The 26552-nt window shown below is 35.5% G+C and overlaps 3 protein-coding genes across 17 annotated transcripts in view; 2 read left to right on the forward strand and 1 right to left on the reverse strand.

The window, feature by feature from the left end:
- LOC105664309 (uncharacterized) overlaps window positions 1-26552 on the reverse strand; it is a 105493-nt gene that overhangs the window by 35652 nt on the left and 43289 nt on the right. For 2 of the 9 annotated variants that reach the window (XR_013039600.1, XR_013039601.1), the window contains exon 3: window positions 2974-3151. The exons of 3 other annotated variants lie outside the window; for them this stretch is intronic. The gene's annotated coding sequence lies outside the window, so the exon portion shown is untranslated. Of the gene's footprint in view, window positions 1-2564; window positions 2582-2626; window positions 2880-2973; window positions 3152-8043; window positions 8130-26552 lie in introns of those variants that run through there. 4 more of the 9 variants (XR_013039599.1, XR_013039598.1, XR_013039597.1 and 1 more) reach the window with 4 other exon arrangements.
- Window positions 15419-26552, forward strand: part of Nrx-1 (neurexin 1) — a 583956-nt gene continuing 572822 nt past the window's right edge. For 4 of the 6 annotated variants that reach the window (XM_076536345.1, XM_076536349.1, XM_076536348.1 and 1 more), the window contains exon 1: window positions 15421-17933. In XM_076536345.1, the coding sequence (XP_076392460.1) occupies window positions 17319-17933 (615 nt within the window). In that variant the 5' untranslated portion in view covers window positions 15421-17318. Of the gene's footprint in view, window positions 17934-26552 lie in introns of all 6 variants that reach the window. The other 2 variants (XM_076536346.1, XM_076536347.1) reach the window with 2 other exon arrangements.
- On the forward strand, window positions 19648-24169 carry LOC100882322 (kinesin-like protein subito). 2 transcript variants are annotated; one of them, XM_076536357.1, is made up of 3 exons: window positions 19648-19960; window positions 22756-23367; window positions 23468-23629. In XM_076536357.1, the coding sequence occupies exons 1-3, from the start codon at window positions 19946-19948 to the stop codon at window positions 23492-23494; spliced, it is 654 nt and encodes a 217-aa protein (XP_076392472.1). In that variant the 5' UTR covers window positions 19648-19945; the 3' UTR covers window positions 23495-23629. The 2 variants fall into 2 exon arrangements, with proteins under 2 accessions (XP_076392472.1, XP_012153672.2); XM_012298282.2 differs by having other exon boundaries at window positions 19653-19960; window positions 22756-24169.

The raw sequence follows: 26552 nt of genomic DNA on the forward strand, positions 1-26552 counted from the left end.
CAGCAACTGTGAACTGTACGTTTTTGGAAGCAGTCTATGTATGCTAGGAAATTACAGTTAGATTGAAATTGCTGATGAAACGCAGTTACTTGTTTATCATTCTCGACATACATAATATTTATTGCGTCGATTAACTTTACAAATTTATACTTTAATAAATAAATTTAATGAAGCTACATATTAGTGAAAGTACAGAATGAATTTAAATCAGTATATCAAATAATATTTTATTACAAATTAAATTTATATTATGTTATACAGGGTGGCTCACAACTGATGTTACTCCCAGAAATGGGTTGTAGTCAGAACATTTCCCTTTGCAAAAATTGAAACTTCGTTTAGGGGTTTGAAACTTCGTTTTTAAATTGTTAAGAAAAAGGACCAATTAAAAATTCACCAGCGTTGAATATCCACGCGCTGGATTACTACGCGTTGGATATCCAAACGCTGAATTACTACGCATTGGATTACTACGCGTTGAATATCCACGCGCTGGATTACTACGCGTTGGATATCCAAAGGCTGAATTACTACGCGTTGGATATCCACACACTGGATAACTACGTATTGGATTATTACGCGTTGGAAATCCACGCGTTGGATTACTACGCGTTGGATATCCAAACGCTGAATTACTACGCGTTGGATATCCACACACTGGATAACTACGTATTGGATTATTACGCGTTGGATTACTACGCGTTGAATTGCTATGCGTAGGATTACTACGCGTTGGTTAACTACGCGTTATATTACCACGCGTTAGATTCCTACGCGTTGAATATCCACGCACTGGATTACTACGCGTTGGATATCTAAACGCTGAATTACTACGCATTGGATTACTACGCGTTGAATATCCACGCGCTGGATTACTACGCGTTGGATATCTAAACGCTGAATTACTACGCATTGGATTACTACGCGTTGAATATCCACGCGCTGGATTACTACGCGTTGGATATCTAAACGCTGAATTACTACGCATTGGATTACTACGCGTTGAATATCCACGCGCTGGATTACTACGCGTTGGATATCCAAACGCTGAATTACTACGCGTTACTAATTCACCAGTTGTGAGACACCCTGTATATCTTATATTATATTTTGTATTCTCTCAGCTACCAAGCTTCAAAGACAGCAAAAGTTTTTAATTTTTTAAGTCCCATCGTAACTTCGTCATCATTGCATCCTACAAAAGTGATCGTCTACCTTTGATCAGCAGCGGAACTATATTTCAGTTTGTATTTAGAGTCGCGTCGAATCTGACAAGAGTATCGAGATCGTTCGAGGATACCAAGTAATCCGCGTACGAGACAAAACTGAGATTGTGGATCATCTTCGTTTTGAATATTTCAAACGGATAAATAATTCGACTAGTAGCTTCTTTTCATATCGTAGTGCACTCGAAACTTCGTAACTCGTATCGCAACGACGAGCGGATCAAGGGGTTTAAATCGGACCTGCTCGATAGCGAACTAAAACCGAGACAGAAGGAGAGACAGAAAGAACGAGAGGGGAATACAAAATGTATCCATACTACCCGGTAGGAAAGTCCGTCGTGCACTGAAATATCTGATCCATTTAAGTTTCTGAGAGCGATCGTGGAAACTGGGTGACGCGAAATCCCCTTGCGCGATTTACCAAAACGGCTGGCGGCATGTCGAGCGACTTTTGAATCGCGCGGATACTCGAATCAATCATGTCGATTACAGAGCGAATCGAGAAATGCTCGATATCGTTCCGCGATCGAAAACCGACCCATGTTTAACGTTTCATTCTTATCTCAAGGAGATTTGAATGTAATCCGAAATCTGTAGCTTCGAAACTTCACGGTGACCCTTGCGGAAAATGTTCCGCCATTTTGATTTAAAGTGGCGGTAAAATTGAAATCTGTTCGTGAACACTTGTCATGATATAACAAATCATTCATCGACTTAAAGTGAAATACTAAAATTTAATATGTCATAGTTCAATTCTGCCATAAATATTTTGCGGGATGAATATTATTAATAAAGTACTATTTTGAAAATATTATTTTTAAACATTCGTTCGAATTATATTGAATTAATGACTTCTGTAAATTAATTCGATAATTTTTATATAAAAATAGATTACAGCAATATTAAGTTGAATCAAATAATAAACAAGGGAGGTATAATTTTATACTTCAATAATTTAGATATTAGTACAAATGAAAATTAATACTGTAATAAAATAAATTTTTATATTTTGTGTTTAATTCATAGGAATTTTTTTTGTCATTTTATTATAATAATTCTTTTGCTATTTTAGTATGATAGTCCCATTTTATTATAGTTTGTTTTTAAACAGATCCGAATTTTATCGCAATCTGAGATCGTCCTTTTCTAATCAAATAATCTCTCTGTTTTTCATTCGGTTGAGATCAGCGACGACCAATAAAAAATGTGGACATAGTTTCCGATCACTCCCTGGAGGATCATTATTTTCCCCTAAACCACCCGTATTGTGGGGCAAACAGGGCAGCTACCCCGGGCTTTTATGGAGGTCACAAATTTTTTAATTTCGATATATACAAATATTCAAACTTTTAAACCTAGGAATTAAAAAATTTATTGATCTGCAAATTTAAAAATCTTCATACGCCAAAAAAATTTCAAATTTATTTATATTTTAGAACATCTACAGTTGATTAAACTACTGAGCAATTATAAAGACTAGTAATTTTCAATACCTTATAAAATAATTAAATCCAACAATTGTTTCATTCCGATACAATAAAATAATCTTGAGTAATTATAAAATTGTTCGCTACAATTCTATTTGTACACTTGAAAAATTGTGTAATGTTCCTTTCCCACAATAAATGTCCAAGTATTGAGTCTTTTAGCTTGCTAAAAATATGAGAAAGGTTTACCATACAGGAATCACGAGTATAGCTCGCCATTATATTGCAAGGGGTTGAGAAATGATGAAGGAATCAGTTACCCTCTGCTACCGCTTATACATCTGGTTTCCATGAACTTTCGTCGACTTGATTTTTCCGGTTTCTATGAACTTTCGTCGATTTGATTTTTCCGGTTTCCATGAACTTTCGTCGATTTGATTTTTCCGGTTTCCGAGGCTGGCCAGGCACATGACACACTCGGACGTGCTTCGTCGTGGGCTGAAATTAAACGAGGATGTATTCTGTGCCGACCCTTTGTGACGAGAGAACTGGGTCGAGATTCGTGACTCGATTCGAGGAGAAAAGTCGTGGCTACCGTGGTTACGAACTCGTTATCGCGTGTACCCTGCGGAATAAGAACACGCGGCGAAAAAAGGAAGCGAAATGTAAATTTGTGTCTACCGGTTGCGCGAGAATTGATTAACAAGATCAATGAACTGAAATCGAGAATTTATAACTATAGTTGGATTAATGGGATTGAAACTCAAAAACTGTTCTAATACGCATACTTAATAATCTGTCCCTGTGCACAGATTGCATTAACTTATCTCCGTTCAAACATACCGTCCTACATTATGCTGTACAGGATGACTCGGAACGGGCAATATTAACAAAAAGATGTTGATCAAGCTCAGGTATATGAATGCAGACTTCCGTTATATTGCCACTTTAACACGGACACTAGTGATGCTCTACGTCATTGTGGAATACGAAGATTCATGGAATACCATGGACACTAGTGATAGGTTCGAACTGAATTCTTAAACTCTCTACACTCGAATCCGAAGACTTATAAAATTTCGAAACTCTCGAAACTCCAAACCCTCGAAACTTGAAGCAATTATTTTGTTTTGTAAAATATCTTATTTTAATAGTTGATGTCAACCAAATTTTTCAAGCTCGCAATTTGGGGGTCTGAGAATTTGAGGAACTAAGAATTTGAGGACTTTAGGATTTGAGGATCTAGGAATACTGAAATGTTCGGATTTGGAGGTTTAGGAGTTTAGAGATTGGGGATTTGAGTGTTCAGAAATTTGGAGATTTAGGAATTTGGGTGCTTAGAAGTTTGGAGATCTAGGGATTTGGGTGTTTAGAACTTTGGAGGTCTAGGGATTTGGGTGTTCAAAAATTTGGGGGTCTAGGAATTTGGGTGTTTAGAAGTTTGTGGATCTAGGGATTTAGGTATTTAGAAATTTGGAGATTTAGGGATTTTGGTGCTTAGAAGTTTGGAGATCTAGGGATTTGGATATTTAGAAATTTGGAGATCAAGGAATTTGGGTGTTCAGAAATTTGAAGATTAGAGATTTGAGTGTCTAGAAATTTGGAGATCTGGGAATTTGGGTGTTTAGAAATTTGAAGATCTGGGGATTTGGATATTTAGAGATTTGGAGATCTAGGAATTTGAGTGTCTAGAAATTTGGAGATCTAGGAAATTGGGTGTCCAGAAATTTGGAGATCTAGAAATTTAGGTATCCAGAAATTTAGAGATTTAGATATTTGAATATCTACAAGACTGAAACAAAACTATTAAATGAAACAAATATTTCTCTCAACATACTTCTATCATAATGAATAAAAATCAATATTCATGGTCCATGAGAAAATGCGGAATGGAAACGATTGAAAGCCGATTAAAATTGACCAAAATGGAGGAGAAGAGTATCGCCAGGAGATAAAAGGAAAGAAAGAATACTTTTATCGATAAAATCGTTCGGGGTTCTCGATTTTCGACCGGGAGAGAAGGGAAAGAAGTGTCTTGGCTCATTTCGCAGTTCGACAGACCGCGGAATATCTTAGGCTGCATTTCTAGGATGCACGATGTTATTATGGCCCTGTTCGTTTCCCTTTCTTTCTTCCTTTTGCGCCATTGAAAACTAATAAAGTCACGATCGATCGTTCCCCCACATCTTCACTCGAACGAATTCGTTCGAGTTTTCTGTCGCCATCCTGCCGTAATTATTGATTTTTTAAAGAAGAAACTTATCTGTCTAACGATTCATGGAACACCTTTACACAGTCAACAAACATTTTCTTATTTAAAATAAAAGTTTGACATTTTTCTTCGGTATAATACTACTTATTCTTACGTTCAAGTACCAATTTTGCACGAAACTTGAATGACGAGTAACAATTTTTTACATATTTAAAAAAATATTCTGAAAATTTGTTTTAGCTTATTTTAATTCCATATCTATTTTATTCGTTGTTTTTCCTTACACAATATTGGATAAAATTAGAAAATATATGTTTACAACTTTGTAACATTACAAATTTTTTTTATCTGTAAGCAGGAAAGTTTTTAATTTATAAATTTGAAAACATAGATTTTGACTGGTAAAACTAATAATTGTTATATTAAGAGTTCCTCATAATCAAATCAGTGTTTCTAAAAACGTGGATTTTTACTGAAAAACAAATTTGAAAATCTAAAAATTATAAAGTTTAGTAAATTTAAATATTGAGAAATAATTTTTTGAAGTTAATTTGTTTCTATAAGTAGAGGAACATAATTTCTCGTTATATGCATCTTTGTATCTAAACCGCATGCACAAATAATTGTTTACCAATCCCGTGATAATCAATATTCAGCAATTCGTAATATTATACGCAGTGATTAACAGAATTAATTTGAATCGACGAGGTGGCCACAACATTCCCCTCGACCGCGATGAATATTACACACCACGTTATCGTCATTAATTAAATCAAACTTGGGGATTATTTACATCGAAATAACAACGATTGTTCTTACGATATATCATATCGTAAAACATTTAAATTCTAATATAATTTTTATACAATTTATTACAGAAACTCTGAATAAAAGTTATGCTCCCATTATTACTTTAAAATCATAAATCACAATTAATAAAAATGTACAATTTAATTTGCAATTAGTGAAATGTTATGCAATTGAAAAGTTTTATAAAACTAGAAATATTGTAACATAAATTCTAAACACTGTAATAAAAATCCTAGCAAACATTTGATTTTAGAAAAATTTGAAACTCTATATAAAGTCAGGCAGAACAAATTTTTTAATCATCACCAGTTGTAACTGTACAAATTCTTAACAAAAATACCTGTAGAAATTCATGTTATTATTTCAAATATACTGGAGTATACATACAAAATTTTATATATGTTAAATTTACAACTTTCGTGAAATATATTTGTAACATCCACATTAAAAATAAGAGTTTAAAGCGAAGCAACAAGCTTAAACAAAGTGTAACAAACTTTAATAAAAAAAGTATATTGAACTGTATTAGGGGTGAAGTTATAGAAATCATAAAGAGTTAATAGTAATATAAGTTTGAATAAAATGAAACAAATTTTAATAAATAAAATAGTATGTCCAACTGTATTAAGGGCAAAGTTACAAAGACCATAAAGAGTTAATATTAATATGATGACATCAGGTATCTGTTGAGGTATAATTTAATATTTCTGATAACTGAATCGTATCCTTGTAACCCAGAAAAGTCTTCAGTTGTACCTTAATCCTAATTTCTAACATCTACGTTGTCTGCGAATTTAGTTGTTCGTTCAAGTGCGAGTTGGTTTCTTGTTGTCATTAATCGACAAGAACAAGTATCCTATCATTGGAAATCTATAAAACATCTCCAAAGTTACAAGTCTGCTTTTTTCAAAGTATTACAAAAAACATTTATATATTCTTATTTAGCTGACAAAAATATATAAGAATTGCTTACAGAAAGAAAATAACACCCAAAACAAAATTAAGAACATTAACAATTTATTGAATAACTTTGTAAATGTACAATTTACAGTGATCGCTGCATTTTGTACATTTTATTACAATTATACTTTGGGAATATTTAAAAAAATACCAACTTCATGAACATACTGTTCATACAAAATAAACCAATCAATCAAAGTGACTTTAATTGAAAATATTACCTTATTCTTATAACATTTTTCTGTTCTTTAGGTTATAAAACACAACGTTGTTAATAAATACATAGTACGTGAATATAGCTTCGACATAATGCGATATAATGCGTTGTGTTTTGTCCTTAGAGTAAAAAATAAATATAAACTCTATTTCATGAGGGACGAGTTTTCGTTCTTTTTCCGCGTTTGAGTTTTGCTCTTATACATTCTATAATCTATGGTAATACGCATGCGCAATTACGACAATCCTTATGCTATAAGTTCGTACGGTGGTATGAAAATTTCATAATTTTTAATGCTTTCAGATCGTAATATGTTCCATTTATTTCTTGAGAAACCTTCTTTTAATGTTCAAAATTTGTTAAACAAAAATTAAGGAACGTTTAGTTTCATGAGTAATAATTGTTTAAGTGTACCATGAAAACAATTTCGATCAACAAAATACACTGAGAACTACGATCCGAAGTTATTTAATTTTAATTGGAATTTTTGATTTAACTCATTTGTACCGAATAATAAATTAATTTATTTGTAATTTAACTACTTCATATTTACTATTTTTATTGTTCACTCTAATTGTTGCGATTAACATAAACTGTTATATTTTTAATGTATTTTTATTATTAATATTATTAATGGTACTTCTAGTGTATTTATATATTTTTACAGTTTTTTACAATTTTAAATGTTAAAAATAAACGAAGTATACTGCAATTTAATTGTAATTCAAAGTAAACCCATAAAATGAAAACTTACCTCCTCACATTTGTGTAACAAAATATTTTAATGAAACATTTCATATACTGCATATGGTCAAAAAATATGAAAGTTAAATATGATATTATACATATTTCGTTTGTTATAACACCACGAAGCGAGTACACATATTAATTCGTGTGAATGTTCCTAGCATACATTTATCCAGCGGACATTTATCGAGCGGCTACTGTGTTAAAAGTCAGAAGTCATTTAAAACTTACCCACACAATTCAGTGAGCAGAATTAACGCACTTCAATTGCAAAAGAGAAAAAAAAATGTAAAAAAGGATACTATTCCCAGTCACCGATTCCACGACACAGAGAAAATGAGAAATCGAAAGGGTGGGTCAATGATATGCGTTCCTGTCGCGTGGTTTCGACAGGAACTATTTTCCAGTTTCCCCTCGCGTTTCTCTCCCTCGGTTTACGTCCCTCCTCATCTGCATAGCGGTCTGATCATCCTGCCTCTCTGCTTCCATTTATTTCTCAATATTTGAATGCCCCGCCGCGTTTATATCACCTAGGTTAAGAGCAAAGTGGCTAAAGACAGGAAGGGCGGAATTAGAGGTGATTTTGAGAAAATTAACAGAGAAAGATGTGGAACGCCGTGCTGAGACTTGGATTGAAAGCACCTGGCTTTGAATAGTAATTGCGTTTAACGGAAAACTCGCTCGTTTTTAAGCTTCAACATTCTTTCTGGCCTTTATGACGAAAGTCCTAAGTTGGTCCCATTATGCGTGGAAAAAAATATCTCGTGAACGATAAAAATATTGTCTCCAGTAAGTATATCAGTTTTTAATTTAATTTAATAACTTGACAATTCAAAGTTGAATTTTTAAACTCAAAAATATTGTCTCAAGTAGGTATATCAATCTTTAATGTAATTTAATAACTTGCCAATTCATAGTTGCATTTTTAAATTAAAAAATATTGTCTAAAGTAGGTATATCAATCTTCAATTTAATTTAATAACTTGACAATTCATAGTTGCATCTTTAAATTCAAAAATATTGTTTCCAGTAGGTACATATATCAGTCTTTAATTTAATAACTTGACAATTCAAAGTTACATTTCTATATTCAAAAATATGAATCCGCAATATTGAAACATTTTTAAAGAATTCAAACCGATTGAAATCCACGTTTAAAGCGCAAATTATCAAACACCGGAATAAGGTATTACAATGAAAGGAATAATAAATGCGTTTAGTGTTCCGAACAAACAGCCCCTATTGTTGCTACTTATTAATCGATTAAATTGACTTTGTTATTGAAACGACGGATACCTAGATATTCAAATGTTCCGCTGACGTTTCACGATTGAAATGGAAAGCATGAAGCTCGAAAGCCCGTCAATTTCTCTGTTTGATATTTTTAAGTAGGAAGAGGCCAGAATCGAGAGAAACACAAGTACGTCGTAGTTATTAAAAAAATGAGGTCGAGGTGAAGCAGACAGTAAAACTGATATCGCTGTGCCTGCAGAATCGGTTGGTACATACATACGTTTAATATAAATTCCACGCTCGAAAAGAAAATTACGTCCTCCACGTTAAGCGATATCGAACGTTGAATTATACGAGAGAGGAGAATTGCTATACGAAGTGATTATTTCGTCATGGTCGTATCGTTATTTCGAATGTATTTATTCGAAGCTTTTATGCATCGTTGTGCACGCGTGTGCGTCAATACATGACAATTATAAAATAATACTGCTCTTCTTTGTTGGCAATTTTACAGTATTTACGCTATGTCTGACTAGTGAGCTACTTGTACTACTGAACGCTGCGCCTACTTATACTACTGAACAATGGATGTGCTTCGATATTTGCCATATTTTTTTTTATCACAATGGAATATTCTTGATGAAATTTATTTGTGTGTGGGAAAAGAAGGTAGTAACAAGTATTGAAATACTGACGTGTTGAATTAAGCGAAGAAATTGTTGGGATCATGATAGGTGTGATTGTGATATGTGAGAGTAATGACAGTTCGTGAAATACATTCTGCTTTTTACTTCTTGCGTTTTTTGCCGGAATTTTGATGTTTTTCAACTTATAGCTGTACAAATTTTCAAATTTTCAAATTTTCATATTTCCAAACTTACAAATTTGCAAATTCTCAAATTTCCAAATACTCAAATTTCCAAATTCTCAAATTTCCAAATACTCAAATTTCCAAACTCTCAAATTTCCAAACTTACAAATTTACAAATTCTCAAATTTCCAAATTCTCAAATTTCCAAACTCTCAAATTTCCAAACTCACAAATTTCTATATTCTCAAATTTCCAAACTCTCAAATTTCCGAATACTAAAATTTCCAAATTCTCACATTTCCAAACTCTCAAATTTCCAAACTCTCAAATTTCCAAACTCTCAAATTTCCAAATTCTCAAATTTCAAAACTCTTAAATTTTCAAACTCTCAAATTTCCAAATACTCAAATTTCCAAATTCTCACATTTCCAAACTCTCACATTTTCAAACTCTCACATTTCCGAACTCTCACATTTCCAAATACTCAAATTTCCAAATTCTCACATTTCCGAACTCTCAAATTTCCAAACTCTCAAATTTCCAAATTCTCAAATTTCCAAACTCTCAAATTTCCAAATACTCAAATTCTCAAATTCTGAAATTTCCATGTGTTTACTTGCCCAAATTCCCAAAGTCCTAAGTTTTCAAACCCTTAATTTCGAATTAAATTCTCGAATTTCTAAATCCTCAAATTCTCATTTTCCCAAAATCTTAATTTCTTGAATTCTCAAATTACCAACCATTAAAGTCTCAAAATTTCTATATAGTTCTAAAATTTCTAAACTTTCAACTCGGAAATAGACTATTAAAATATTAGACATATAAGAACATCAAATTTACAAATGCTGAAATACAAAAGTTTCGAGCTTTTTAATTTTCGCTTTTACTGACTCGAATATCTGACAATATTGAAACACAGAAATTACGCGAAAACTTCAATTTTTGCTCGAAAGTTGAGAAATTAACAAGCACAGAAAAAAATTCAAACGTTCAAAAACTGAGAAACACAAGAATTCAAAAGCATAAATTGCATAATATAGCAATTTTTAATTTCCAAACTTATAACCATACTTGTAGCTCCACTGATTTCTAAGATATGTATTCCATAAAATGTGATTCTCATCCCCTACTTTGGGGGCTATTTTCACCCCCTTAACATGAATGTCGACGGCTAAAAAAATACGTGTCGAATATTTTTTCGAGACCTACATTACACTTTGGGATGATGCCTTGTTAGAAATGTAAAAACATCGAACTTCTATTATAATACAAAAATAATGACTACTCATTTTATTCAAATAAATTTGAAATAAAAACTTGAAATAAACAAATTGCGAAAATTTTAAATAAACGAATAATTCTATAAGTAGAGTATGAGTCTAGTCCTATCCATCAATGGCCGTCAGTCCTCTCGCGTGTCACCATGTTAAACGATCAACAAAGTGATGCCTAAATTCCACGATTAAGTTTCATAAGTTATGGAACGCCTTGTACTAAGACAGCGGAAATAAAATGTTCACTTTCGAGCAGAATCCTCACAGCGTGGTTTGATAAAGCTTTCCGTGGCATCTGGTTCTTTCGTTAGATTGCTCCAGGATTCTGGAGTGCGAGCCACTCAGCTAGCTCGCCAAGACACCCAGCGGGCTTGGTTATTGGTATTTAAATTTCTTCCATTTCAAGGAAATGGCGTTGTCGTTGTAGGTTAATTACACGCCAACGTAGGGCGCCGTGGACTTTATAATTATTGTTGGAAAACGGTGTACGTGACCAAGGAAAAGTCACCGATATCGATGATGCCATTTTGCCGTTTCAGGTTAATTAATTTTCATTTTGAACGCTCTGTCACGCGCCAAATTCGAAATCATACTTCTAATTGCGGAACACATTCTTCTTCTACTATGATAAAAAATTGCTGTTTAAACTACCAATTTATTTCGAACACATTTATAATTGCCGAACGTGAGGCTCCTGGGACGAATCGATCTGCATTTGTTCTTTGATTGAACCACGACACAGACCGCAATTTTGAGTCCTTTTACTTTAAATTTTTAGGGTAGATCCGTGGGACACATCTAAATTAGCCGGCAATTTGCATAATTTAATTATGAAAAATTTAATTCAAACTTAATAACTCCAATGTGTTAGAGAAGAGCATTGTCACACATTGGATCGATAGTATTAAAATTATTGTTCTTGTAAAAGATACACATCGAGATGACATTTCAAGATGATCACTTGCCAAAAGTTTCTATCAGAAATTGAAATTTTCGCAATCATTGAAATGTATGCAAACGTTTCAATTGCAACGAAGCCGGTTTACTTATTTCTCGGTGCACTTGATCATTCAAATGTAAATCAGGCAAGAACGCAGAAGGTAGATTCATTCAGTAAAATTGAATAATACTCGTCGTTTTAGCCCGTCACTCTCTACTCTTTGGTCGCGTCTCTTTTCTCCCTTTATACCCTCTTTTGTCAAGTTTCAGCCCTAAGGGATTACTTTTTCTCCGTTTCATCTCACCGTTTTATATCGTGTAACGTTACTTTCTTACGGGTTCCATACATTTTCTAGGAGAAAAAAACTTTCTCAACGTACGTGTCCTCTGATTCTCCATGGAAATCAGATTCATCCATGCAAAACACGATGCGATTGAAAATCTCGAAACCCTTTCACAGACAAAATTCTACCGTTATTATTCGTCTTGTTACTGTAGAAGCTTCTACGTTTTTAAGGATACACCTTCAACGAAATTTGAAGCTTGCGATGAAAATCATTCGCCTTTTAATTCGTTCATTATGACATTTTTTTGGCAGAGTATTTTGAAATTTTTAAAACGTGGTCATGGATGGCGATACAACATATTAATAATATACAAAATAAATAATTTTATTTTATAAACAAAATTTAGAAATATTAACAAAATTCTAGAATAAACAAAATTTAGAAATATTAGGAATACAGAAGTTTGAAACATTTAATTTAAAAATATTGAAGTCACAGATTTTTGTTACTTGCTATAGAAATCTAACCATTATTATTAAATTTGAAGTTCTTCAATGTAGAAATATTGAAATTTCAAATTTTTAAATTTACCAATACGTGACTTGAAAATATAGAAATTTACAAATTTATAAATTAGTGATATTGTACATACAAATTTCTTGAAAATTAAAAAGATTTCCGGATTGCTAAAATCTCGTTATTCGTCCCAATAGAATCGAATCACATCAGAACGAGTCTTGTCGGATCTTTTAATTCAGAAACGATCACGGCAAGTCTTTCGAACGCCATTAAGACAAAGGAACCTGGAGGAGGAGAATTCCGTTTATGCAGCGTGTACGGATTATCCGCTCAAGCCGCAAATAATCCTAGCGTTACATAATGCGCCGAAGTAGGAAAGTTTGTCCGGCATATCGAGAAGAAGGAAAGTTCCGGCTGCATATCACCCGTAACAAAGTTTCTACGGTGGAATGAAATTTAAATGAAGTCTTAATAATTTTTCCGCTGTCGCGTAGAAAGGAAACGGCGTAGAGAAAGGTAGAACACTCGGCGGAACTTTCGTCCACAGATTCTCATTTGTAACTTAGCTCCGATAATCTGCTTCGGAACTCTCGGTGATACTTTGTAAATATTTGAACGCGTTAGAAACGATTCACCGTTTTCGGTTCGCTCTCCTTCGGGAGGGAACGATAATTATCCGCGAAATCGTGAACAAAAACACGAACGAAAGAAGAAAGTTCACGATGCGCTAACGATAAAGAAACACTGTGTATTCGGTAAAAATAATTGTACTTCTTGGTATACAGAAAATGGAGTAAACATTGTGTATACTTTGGTTATTGCGTGTTAACAACGGATTCCCAGCAGATTTTTTTGCTAAACAATTTTTGGTTAACTTTGCAAACAAATCACTTTTAGTCATTCCAAGATATTTCAGGTATTAACACTAACATATAATGTGTACTTAATTTGAAATTAAAAATGAAGTTAAAAAATAAATAAACAAATGACGAAACATAAATTAGTACACACATTTGTTCTTTACCTTGATGAAAACCAATGCTGATTTCAAAGAATGTACTTTAAAAAAATGTGTACCTTATAATAAGAAACTTGTGGAGCGGTCTTTTGACCGGTTTGGTAGTTTTAGTCTAAAATATTAGGACTTTCGTATGTAAATAAATTTCGAATCGATGGCAAGACCATTTAGAGTTGTAGGAACACGAAAATGAAAAATTATGAAGAATACTGTATATCCTTATCCAAAGGAAGTCTACATCGCAGCCGAGTGTACAAAGGTGGTTGTCGGGGTGGTTGAGGCAAGTAGAAAGATGGTAGGTGTCTGGCAGAAGGTGGAAACCGACAGCACCGACACGAGCACCAGCCAGTGCTGAGAAAGCATGGCACAAGCCCGTGAAAAGCACCGATCCGCGAGAACGATACAACACGAACGGCCAAGATGGCTAACGTCGTTCCTGCCCTCTCTTCATCCCTTCATCGTCCCTCCACCCTTTTCTCTCTGCGGTCTTTTATGGCCAACGAGTGGCTTCGTGCTGGTGGAAAAAGGATCGTACGTCGAGCGAAAGAGTGTTTGCCGAGATATCGTTAACACTGGTCGTCAGGGATCGAGTGTCAATTAGAGGACATCGATACAGACGCTAATTAACCGAATAGTGGCTACAAGTCTCTAAAACAGGAACTTACATAAATAACTATACCAACGTGGATGTTTATGCACTTATCAATATCTGCAAAATGTAAATAAATTAGGTATGAAACCCACATCTTAATTCTTCCTGCTAAATTATAAAAGTGCTTGTTTCTTAATTCGTGTGTCTCGAATTCACGGTCTTGGGGTTAATAAAGCACTTTTTCATAAGACAACAATTCTCGAAATTTTTAAAAAATTCCTCGCCTCTTTTACAAAGTTACGTGTTTTGTAGAATTATCACTATCTATGTGTTCTGTAATTATACGGAGTTGGAGGGAAATCGGTGTTTCAAAGGTCGCGAGGTGCTCTCGTCAGAACCGGTTGACCTTTCGACCTACGTTTACTATCTCCCTCTCTTACGTTTACTATCTCCCCCTCTATCTGGCATACAAGTATTGAAATGATTTTGTTTCAACACCGCATATTGCAACGAATACTGATCCATTTACGCTACACCCGATTAAGGGTTAAAAGATCTAAATTCCTTAAATCTACGCATATATAGATTAGACAGAAGCGCATCATATTAGAGATCCATGAAGTCCCGTTCGATGCAGATACCTCTTCTCTATTCTGGTGAACAGAACGTAGCGGGACAATACAAAAACGACACTGCTAGATCGAAATCAGAATAGGTGAGGAACGGTCAAAGAATAAACCGAACGCACGCGGAACAACGAAACTTTCTCGATCATCGGTTTCAGCGAGCAATTTTTCACCGCGAGCATCCCGTTGCCAGCGTTTTTCTCGGCGGCCCGAAGGGTGCCGCGAGCAATTTTGCGTCTACGCACCACCACACTTCCGCTCTACGCTTCGCCTACCCGCTTAACAGACAGACTACACGAAGAGGAACCCTCCACCACATCTTCGTGGAGCCTGTTGTCCTCTTCCGACCCGAGTGTAGCAAGCATAGCGTCATCTCCGTCACTTTCTCCGCGCGTTCGTTCCGCGTCTAACCGTGGGGCGCGTGCGCGTGGAAACGGCGCGAGGCGTCGGCGTCGTGCCGGGGGCGTCGCACCAACGTCGTCGGTCAACCGACCGACCGTCTCAACCGAGTGTTCTCCTCTCGCCAGGCCAGTATCAAGCCGGGAGCCGTCGAGAGGGTTGTTCCATCTCCGTAATCGGCGCTGGTGCTACGCTCTCACCACGTATCCGACGATTAAACGTATCCGGACACGCTCGACGGCCCAGCCAGAAACGGTGCCGGCGCGAACGGTTGCTGGCCGACGTTTCAGGTGCACCGGCTACCAGCTGAACCCACTGGCCGGACGAGAAAAATGGGGCGTACGCCGAGCCACGAGAGACGGATCGATCGCGAAACAAACGTACACTGGATGGACGACGTGCAGTAACGTTTGTCGAGCGGAAAGCAGCGGAACGTAGGCCAGCAAGAGAGCCGTACGGAGGTCGCGTCCGTGAAAGTAGTCGCGCCATAGTGCGGTGGCCGATTTTGCGTGTCTCGTGTTCTGTTCGTTCAAGAACCGTCCGTGACAACGAGGAGGAACATCGTGGCAGTGCGGGAAACGGAGGGAACCAATCGACGGATTCGAAAACGACCAACGAGGATAAACGCGAGTTTACGGTGCGTGGGTGAAAGTGCTCGTGTCACCGTGTATTAGGAGGTCGAGGTCGTGTCACGGGTACCGGGAGGCACATCGACGTTCGGTAGAATTACCGAACCGCGGTTCGAGGTCAGGCGTGATCCGATGTCGATCGGAGTTCTCGTGACCCTGGAGAGATCGAGCTACGAGTAATTGGGCGACCAGCTCGAGAACACCATAGGAGGCCTATCGCACGAGAAGAAAGAGGTGACACACCGGGAATCAACCAAGTGGAGGAGCTCGAGGGGTGCTTGAAGAGACGACGACGTCGAGAGGACAGACGGAGAAAGTGTGTCACCGACGTGGTACGAGGCGCCTCGAGGTGCCTTAGGTTAGGTCGTCGCTAGAGTCCCTTCGTACGAAGCGACGCTGATACTACGCGATTTCGTAACGTTCAAATTTTCCCTCCGTGAACAGCGATATGCACCGACCTTCGATGTTCGGTTAAAGGAAACTCTCTGTCGAATAGGTCAAACTGTGGAACGTTAACAAATCGGATTTAATTGAAACGAACATAATCCTGACGTGAAAACGCGGACAGCGGAACGAAAATCTTGCTAACAAGGTTCCATCGATCCAATTAGGAAAAGTGAATCGATCAAACGCGGTCTAAGTGTTGACTCGCTTATCTACTAGTGGCCGGAAAAGAATCATCAACATCAATTGTGCGTAACGTGATTGTGTAGTGATACTCTCCCAAAGGAGCATTCGGTCGATTGACCCGCATCAGAAGTGTGTAACTCAGCGTGTATGTGCGCGGTTCAACGGAAGAAACCTGGTGGCAACGTGTGGTCCCAGCGTGTCCAGTGTCAACTTTCGATCATCCACTTATTCTATCCCTTCATTAGCAAGATAATATAACCTACCCAGCTATACCACTCTCGCATTTCACGTACGAAAAATTCTAGAGCTTCGATTCATCAAAACTACTCGTCCTTGGTGTAGACGCTACCCGAAGCTAACCTGTAACCGTTTGCTTGTCTACCACAAGTCATAAAAGGACGGCGAAGAGAAGACTCGGCTACAATTTCGCACGGACGTGTGCATAGTTACTCTCTCTTTCCATATTCGTCGGCCACGCTCGCAGTCGAAGACGATCCGCGCGTGCGTGCTCACGTGCGAATGCAGCCGGTACAACGTGGCTAGCGAGTACAACAACGAGCTGATCGACCCGCGTTACGCTCGAGTCTGACAACCTTACGACCCGCGCTCGTCAGCTCGCCAACTGCCGAGGTACACCTTCGTTGGTGATGTGACGAACAGGAAACACGACGAGTAACCGTTCAAGCGCCACCGGTGAAATTCGCGTTCACGAACAATCTGATGAACATCATCTAGCAGCGAATTCAGCTACGAACAGAAAGCATGCATCTCTCGCAGGTGAGCAGCAACGTGGGCGTGCTATTGCCGTTCCTGGTGGTGTTGCTGAGCCAGGTAGCCTTGTCCTTTGTGCTGGAGGGCTCAGCCACGAGCTATGCCCAATTCAGAAAGTGGAACGCAGGCCTGAATGGCACGCTGGAGTTCGAGTTCAAGACCGAACAAGGCAACGGTCTGTTGCTGTACACGGACGACGGCGGTACCTATGACTTCTTCGAGGTGAAATTGGTCGAAAGCGCGCTCAGGCTGAGATACAACCTTGGCGGAGGAGCGCAGATCGTCACCGTCGGCCACGATCTCGGCGACGGCCACTGGCACAAGGTGCAGATCACCAGGTGCAACGAGAACACCACGCTGACAGTGGACGGCGTCAGCGCCGTCTCGACGTCGAGGGGTAAGGAATTCGAGTTTGGGAAACTGATGGGAAATTCCGACGTCTACGTCGGTGGCATGCCCAGCTGGTACAACAGCAAGCTCACGTTGCTCGCGTTACCGAGCGTGATTTTTGAGCCGCGGTTCAACGGATTCATCAGGAACCTCGTGTACGCCGATGGGGAGAACACGGTGCCCAGAAGACAGGAAATGAAGAGTCGGGATGCTAAGGTACGTGGACGCATTATCGAAGAGTAGAGTAGAATCTTTCTATCAGTTATGTCATTACTCGCTTCATAAATACTCGGTTTGAGGGATTCGGGGACACTCTTACAGAAAGTGTGTTTATCGAGCAGTCAATGTCATGTGCGCTCTTCCCATGCCTGCCTCTCCATTTTCTCGACGTAGCTACATATGTGGTAGGACATGAATATTTTTATTTTAATTTTTATTAATTTTTATCTTAAAGCAGACGTCCTTTATTTTTCGGTACATGGTATAAAATTTAAGATGCATTAATGACGAGGCACCCGTAAACAATAAGGTTTGCAATATTGTTTAAGATTGTACTGTCAGTATTGTATTTAATGGAGTACAGAAAACAGACTAAATACGTGCGGTGTTATTCGGATGTATAACCACGAAACTATCCGCTTATATGACTGCGACCTGCAGCAAGTCCTGAAACTGTTGGCTCGTGGTAGACTATTGAATTACCGGAATAAAAGGGATATAATATCGTTACATGTTGCATTATATTGTTATAAAAAAATGAATTATTGAAATTTGCGTGATAAAAACGATAAGAAACATCATTATAATTGCACAATCTTCTGAATTAATTCAGCTGAACGAGTAGTTAATGAAATAAAAGTTGATAACAGCGTTTTAAAGTATGTTTTAAATTCGAAATCGTGTAATAATAATAAAAGGAATAGGACGACTAAGAATAGCGATAAAAATGGTCGCAGTAAAAAAACATTATTACCGAAGAAAATATATTTTTGAATTCCCACAAATAGTGCTATAAATTAAAAAATTAACTTATTTGAGTGAAAAAAATAACAATAAACAAATATTTTTTATCAACAAACTTTTTAAACGAAAAACTGCACAATATTATAAATATGTGATAAGATATAACAAAATGTTACAACGACTGAAGATAAGAAATGTTTTCAATAATTTTGTAAGTTAAAACATTTGTATTCATTTTCAGACAAAAAACGGATATTTAATAAAAATTATTTGATACTTGGAAAATTGTTTACACGTGTTTAAATACTGTTGTTACATGTGTAGCAATGTATTAGAAAAATGATCGCTTCACCATAAATAGAAACATTTGCTGGGACACCTAACTTCAGGTGCCACGATGTAAGATGGTTTCGTTTGGGGGTTGGTAGCACATTTAACCTAAAGCTGATATAACTTCTGAAGATGTTGGAAATCTTACAAAGAAAGCATTTAAATACAAATTTCCATATTCTTACTGCTGCAAGACGCTTTATATTAAAAATATTCCTGTAACTAAAAAACATACAAATCAATTCAATGTCACGTTACCACCAAATTATAATCAGGTATGTTCACGTGTTACAATAATTTAATAAATTTATCGAGCACAAATAAATTTCTCATAATTTAAAAAATTGTCGCCTTTACCTATTTTCGGGGTGACATTTACATATTAAAAGTCATAGTCTAAAGTTTAGTATCCATAAAATATGCATACATTTCTCTTAGAACACTCATTGCAAATTACATGAATTAATTAGTACATAGATGCGATCGCTTCGGCAAATAACAAAAGTGCATCTCGGGAAGGCAAATAAGAGAATCTTCTTTATCGAAGAGAAAAATAACAATTAAACTAAACGAGTTATATCTCATTAGTAACATTTAGACGTCATAGCGCCTTGAACCGCATCACGGGAAAATCATGACGTACCTTACTGGAGAGAATAACTACGCGAGCGATACTATCGATATATTGAGTTGGCCAATGACAATCCAATACAGCGATCAGAATCGAGAAATTACGTTCCGAAAAATAATCGAATATTCAGGAAGTGAAACGATCGTCTTATGTTACGTTACGATTATAGACGGCTATGTTCACGCAGACGCTGACCCTTACACCACGTTTCGTTCGAGCTACGTTTATCGTATAGTCGTGAACGAGGCACCTAGCGATACAGTTGCTGAATAAAGAGAAGATACGCATAAAAATAATAGACAATATGGAAAAAGATAAGGTAACGTACTTACATTTATTAGTTAATCAAAAATTTCCGAACCTTTACACCGCATACCATAAATCGTACAGCGTAATTTCATCTTCTAATTATAATCCGTTTATATTCTTCCTTCTGTGCAAAAGGGAAATCAAATTTTGGCAAGAATTTGATGTAAAATAACTAATCGGATGAAATTCTTTCCACTTTTATTGTTATTTAAACATTTATAATGACATAATGTTAGAAATAATTTATTAGCCCTTTATGGATTATTGTATTATAGATTCTCGAAATATTCTCAAATATGGGAATTTGCAAATTTTGTTTAAATTCAAATTATTCGAAAGCTATTGTTACCAAAAGTTATTTACGGATTCATAATCAGCACCCAAAAACCTGTAAGAATCGCTTATTGAAGTTTATAAAACCAAAAGCATTAACTATTTATCGAACAGTCTTGTAGGTGTGCGACTTTGAGTGTGAGGTAAATTTCGGATGATTAATCATACTATTTCAAATATTTGCCAAAATCTGATTTCTTTTTGCATACAAGCAAGATGTAACATAAATAGATGACGCGTAAATTAAGGACACTAAACAAGTAAACATCATTAACATAATGTTCGATTAGTCAAATCCCAATTAGCAATATCAGATTATTATAATTACAGACTAAAGTTATTTTACGATGTTGTACTTGTATCATATTCAATTAGTCTATTAGAGTAGAGAAATAGAATAAATTATTCTACTGATTTTCTCGATAGAGCGACGCAAATTGTTCTTATATTATAGATACTTAAATATGTTTAAATAATCGAAGTGAACTGGATACTCAAAATATCTCAATTTTTGCTAAAGTCTTTCTATTTACTTTATAAATTAATAATCGTGACTGTGAAGAGCTGCAATAAAGGACGCCAAATAGTGTTTTTAAATCCAATACTTGGCTGTAATATGCATCGACGAAATCGTGAAGCGAACACGTTAGGCAGAATCACCGTCTGCAATGAGAACTACTGGTGCCGTAGTGTATACTTTGATTCTTGATTCGAAACAAAACGCGCGATAACAGCGATATTTCTCAGCATCAACGATCAATATACTAACGTACGATTTACAGTTCTGGTTCTAACCTGTTACACAAAATTGTTACTTCTGTATATTTATAACAAAACATTATTTCGAAACTTCCTCCGATGTTTTCCTTCGTACAGCTATTTTCTCTACTGCGCGGTTTGGCTACATTTTATTCTGACCTGCTCGTATATAAAATGATGTTATTCGTTAAAAAAGAAGTATAGAAAAATGTTAACAAATATCGACACGTATTAGATACCCTTTTTGATCTTGATCATAATTTAAAAGTTTTTAAATATTTATAATGTAATAAGAATTTGTATCATCATCCAAGATAGTCTGTAGGATCATTTGGTATCAAAAGTAATTGACTAGTTTTTTGCGAATTAATTACAAATCTGCAGAAAATTCTCAAATTAGAAAATTGCAATTTTTGTTTCGAATTTTTCAAAAACTACTATCCGAAATAAGTTTACAAATTTATAGTCATAAAAATCGATAAGAATCACTCATTTAAGGTTATAAAATCAAAAGCACTAGCAATTTATCGAAAAGTCTTGTAGGTGTACGGGTTTGGGTGCAATCTAAATATTTGCAAAAATTTTTTTCTTTTTACGTACAAGTACGGAGTAACATAAACAGAAATTTATTATCGATTTCGAGATATTTTTTATTCAAAATTAGAAGAGTAACTAAGTTGTACGATTTGTGTCTAACAGTGCCTTTTCCGAGCAACGCGTAAATTTAGTTAATAGCTTTAAACATTATTACATAACGTTCAGATAGTTAAATTCTAACGAATAATATAAAAAAGTTATAATTAAATACTAAAATTAACTTATACGATATTAAATTACCACTATTCCTACCGTAGCCAGTCAAATAACCGTTTTCAAAATTTCAATTGAAATTTCCCGTATAAAACGTAATTGAAACGAGTTTAAACTTCATTACTTTTTCTTTAACATGCATATTATACTTTTTTCTATATTTACTTCTGTTTTTATTGTTTATTTTTTAAGAAAGATTAGTAGTCTGTCTTACCGGTCATTTGACCCGTCGCGGAAGGAACAGGTATACGTGAAGTGTCGGTAGGAGTAGTGTTGAAAAATAAATTATAATCACTAATTAAACGCGTTTGAATTAAAAGTTGCAGTTTTATTCTTTGGCAAAACAAGTTTCGACTCACAGTTATACAATTATAAAAAATATTTATCAAATGATTTTAGATAAGAAGTTAGTGAATTAAATTAATTATTAAACTTTGAACATAGGAATTTTTCCAAACACGTTTATGCAGAATCGCGATTCCTCTCACACGGGACATCATCCAATTAATAACCGCCTATTTCAATGAAATTTTTATGTTGTAAAGAACTGGAAAAAATATTTGACACATATTTTTTTATGAGCGAATATCTACTTTGAAATGGCCAACATAAAGTTGGGGTTGAAAAATTTATTTTCCCAAATATCTCGGGAACTAGTAGGCCTTGACAAAAAATTAAAAATGCTAATTTTTCAGCTTTAGAAGGCCAATAATTGGGTGATGTGCCTTGTCAGAATTATTTCTCATTCGATGCGAAAAATGAAGTTGCAAAATGAATATTGAAATTTTTCGAGAAACAAATCTGCATGCAATCGAAACTTGTTACTGCAAGCATTCTACATAATTCCTAATCTCTGTACAGACATTTTTGTTTCACAACTAAACTAGTATTCTTTTCCTGTAGAGTGCGATAGCATCAACTTCGTCTCCGGAGTCACGTTTTCAACCTACAATCGAAACATACGTCAGAATCAAACCGTTAAAAATGCTGAGTTCAATCCATATTTTAATGGATTCAATAGTTAATCTCATTGAAGAAAGTCAAAAAACAAATAAGACAAATCTACTCCCAAGAATTTTTAAGGCAAATTCATCGCAAACAGATGTGTTCGACAAGGTTGTATGTAAACGAATCATTAATTTTGTCAAAGGTGAAAGTTCCACAGTCATTGTAGCTGGATTGCCTAATTCAGGGAAAACGTATACAATTATGGGAAATAAGGATAATCCTGGAATAGTCCCACACGCGATAAAGTTATTGTTCTCCATGGTGAAGTGTAATACAAAACCGTATCATGAAGTAACCATGAGTAACGAAATTGTTCCTTTGGAATCATTAAATGCGGACAGCGAAAAAAAGGAATACGTATGTAATTGTGATGGAAATATAGCAATTAATCGGGGTATAGAAGCGCAATTGTACTTGTATCATTCAGATGCCTCTGTTCTCACGTCCGAGGACAGGTTCCGGGATTCTGAGAAGGACCTGTTTTCGGTGTGGATATCGCTGGTGAAGGTGTGTTCTACTGGGTATATTGACACTTTTGATATTGATAATTTGTACTACAATAGACATTACGGGACTAGATTGAGAGTTACTAAATATGAGTTCGCAGAATTTCGACATGTCACAACGGCATTAGACGCTTGCCAACTACTGATTAGCGGCCTAAATAGAGAAAATCACGACCACAAGGTTCATGGAATTATCTTCACAATCAAACTTCTCAAATATCCACCTAACTATACACTTGAATGCCATAGTACTCCGGTGCTCTGGAGTACTATGACTTTCTACGATTTTAATTATGAATCCACGTTTGTTAGGGATAATACTATGTTAGCGAACGAGTACAATTTCAGCGAAATTTTTGATATGCATATGAAATATATTAAAGCTTTTGTAACTGACGAATCGAATGCAGAAAGCATACATCATATCTTCCCATCGTACTCCAAGTTCTTCCATCAAACACTGTTAAGTCGACAGTCACTCAGTTTTATAGCGACCATTCACTTTGATGCGCTATCTAGTATGCCCTTATTGCACGATTTGGCAATTTTAAAATCGTGGTATCTTAATTCTGAAGAGCGGCAAAGAAATGACACATTGGAAGCAGCACAGCCTGAAACATCCAAGGATGACGAAAAACGTACAGCAGAATGTATTCACGATCTTGTTGAATCGTGGAAATCCAGAAATCCATAAATTTGTCAGAAAGTATTTTTAAAATTATTACCTACAATAAGTAAACCTATATTATCTCCTGTTTGTACTATTACATTTAACACTTGAATAAATATTGTCGCATTAACAATGTCTTTTCTTTTATTACTCGAACAAATTATGTGTTCAAATTTGACTCAATTCAGTTTGCGGATAACAGATTTTTAAAAATAATAAGACTTTTTAAAGAGATACTGATACCATTCTACTATAATAGTAAAATAACTCTGAAATGTTAGCACGGAGTCAGTATTTTTTGACAATCTTTGTCCATTATTTTTGGTCTGATTTTGCACTGAAGGAGGGCTTAAATTTTCTCTGGCATAAAATATTGACCATATCTGTGGTCTCCTTGAATTTTTGAAGGAGCTGCTGCATTTTATTAACTAGAAAAAATAGTAGAATTTGATATTTCATTTTACCTTACCACGCCCTTTATGTTAAACGAAACATAAAGGGAATGGAATATTTTGAATAAAAAGTTGGATGATGCACAATTGTCTCTTGTGTTCATCATTTTCCCCAATGCCCACAAATAAAAAATATGCATTTTCTATTTTAAAAATGAAAGTAACTGTTCATTGATGCAGATTTTATAAATGCTATGCTTAAAATTAAGATTGGAATAAATTGATAGAAAAAAAAATAATGTCCAAAATGAATTCCCATCCACCAACCTATTGTGTACCACTCTTTGACATTACGCCGTTAGCTATTGTGCTGTTTGATCTCAGTTGTTAACGCGAACTCTTTATGACAAAATAACACAATTTTCCGATGCACTTTTCTCGGAAAATTTTGAGAAGCGTGCGCTACTGCTTTGCCTGATTAAGGTAGGTATGTGATCTTTAAACAATCCAAGTTTCAGGGAAATCCGTTTCCCGTCGACCCTGATGTCTCCTCGTAACATACGATATTTTTCAGCATCGTTATGCTTGATCTTTGTTATACTTGTTGCGATACGGTATCTTTCGAGGAATGCGTAGTGAATATGGTTCCAAACTAAATAACAAACATATTAGTCAACGGTGTTCCGAACATGTGTCGCAATCAAAACTCTCAATCATTTGTACGTTTAAAAATATTTTCAGTTCTCTGTGAAGGCGAATTAACATCTTCCCGCAATATATCGTTATTTGTCATACTTGTTCATGACATATTCCTTTATTTCTCTAAAATTTCGACAGAAGAGAATCTTTTCAATCAATATACACAATTTAACAAAATGTGAGTCCCAGGGCATCCTATTAACGTGATTACGGTACTGTTCTTCACCTTGAAATGCTTAAAAATGATTTCTATCTCGTTTCGAATAAAGAAAGATATCTACATATCCTTATCTATAACCTTGTAGTTTTAGAAAAATGGTGCTATTACCTTTCGCAAAATAATCGAGACTACAATAATCGAAAAAGACGGGTTGCATTACCTTTCATTGCAGTTACACACACCCACGTTTACGATTAGTCACATGTGAATCATAACCGTTACGTAGACAAAGCTCAGTTCTTGATAGAACACTTCGCAATCTTCAAGCTTCTACGAAACAATACAGTTTATGAATAAAGAGAAGATACGCATAAAAATAATGGATAATATGGAAAAAGATAAGGTAATGTACTTACATTTATTAGTTAACCAAAAATTTCCGAACTTTTACACCGTATACCATGAATCGTACGGCGTAATTTCATCTTCTAATTCTATTCCGTTTATATTCTTCCTTCTATGCAAAACGGAAATTAAGTCTTGGCAAGAATTTGATATAAAATAACTAATCGGATGAAATTTTTTCCACTTTTATTGTTATTTAAACATTTGTAATGACATAATGTTAGAAATAATTTATTAGCCCTTTATGGATTATTGCATTATAGATTCTCGAAATATTCTCAAATATGGGAATTTGCAAATTTTGTTTAAATTCAAATTGCTCGAAAGCTACTGTTACCAAAAGTTATTAACGGATTCATAATCAGCACCCAAAAATCTAAGAATCGCACATGGAAGTTTATGAAACCAAAAGCATTAACTATTTACCGAACAGTTTTGAAGGTGTGTGACTTTGGGTGTGAGGTAAATTTCGGATGATTAATCATATTATTTCAAATATTTGCCAAAATCTGATTTCTTTTTGCATACAAGTAAGAAATAACATAAATAGATGATGCGTAAATTAAGGACGCTAAACAAGTAAACGTCATTAACATAATGTCAGTATTGTATTTAATGGAGTACAGAAAACAGACGAAATACGTACGGTGTTATTCGGATATATAACCACGAAACTATCCGCTTATATGACCGCGACCTACAACAAGTCCTGAAACTGTTGGCTCGTCGTAGACTATTGAATTACCGGAATAAAAGGGATATAATATCGTTACATGTTGCATTATATTGTTATAAAAAAAACGAATTATTGAAATTCGCGTGATAAAAACGATAAGAAACATCATTATATTTGCACAATC

This window comes from Megachile rotundata, chromosome 10 (assembly GCF_050947335.1).
Source record: "Megachile rotundata isolate GNS110a chromosome 10, iyMegRotu1, whole genome shotgun sequence".
NCBI lineage: Eukaryota > Metazoa > Arthropoda > Insecta > Hymenoptera > Megachilidae > Megachile > Megachile rotundata.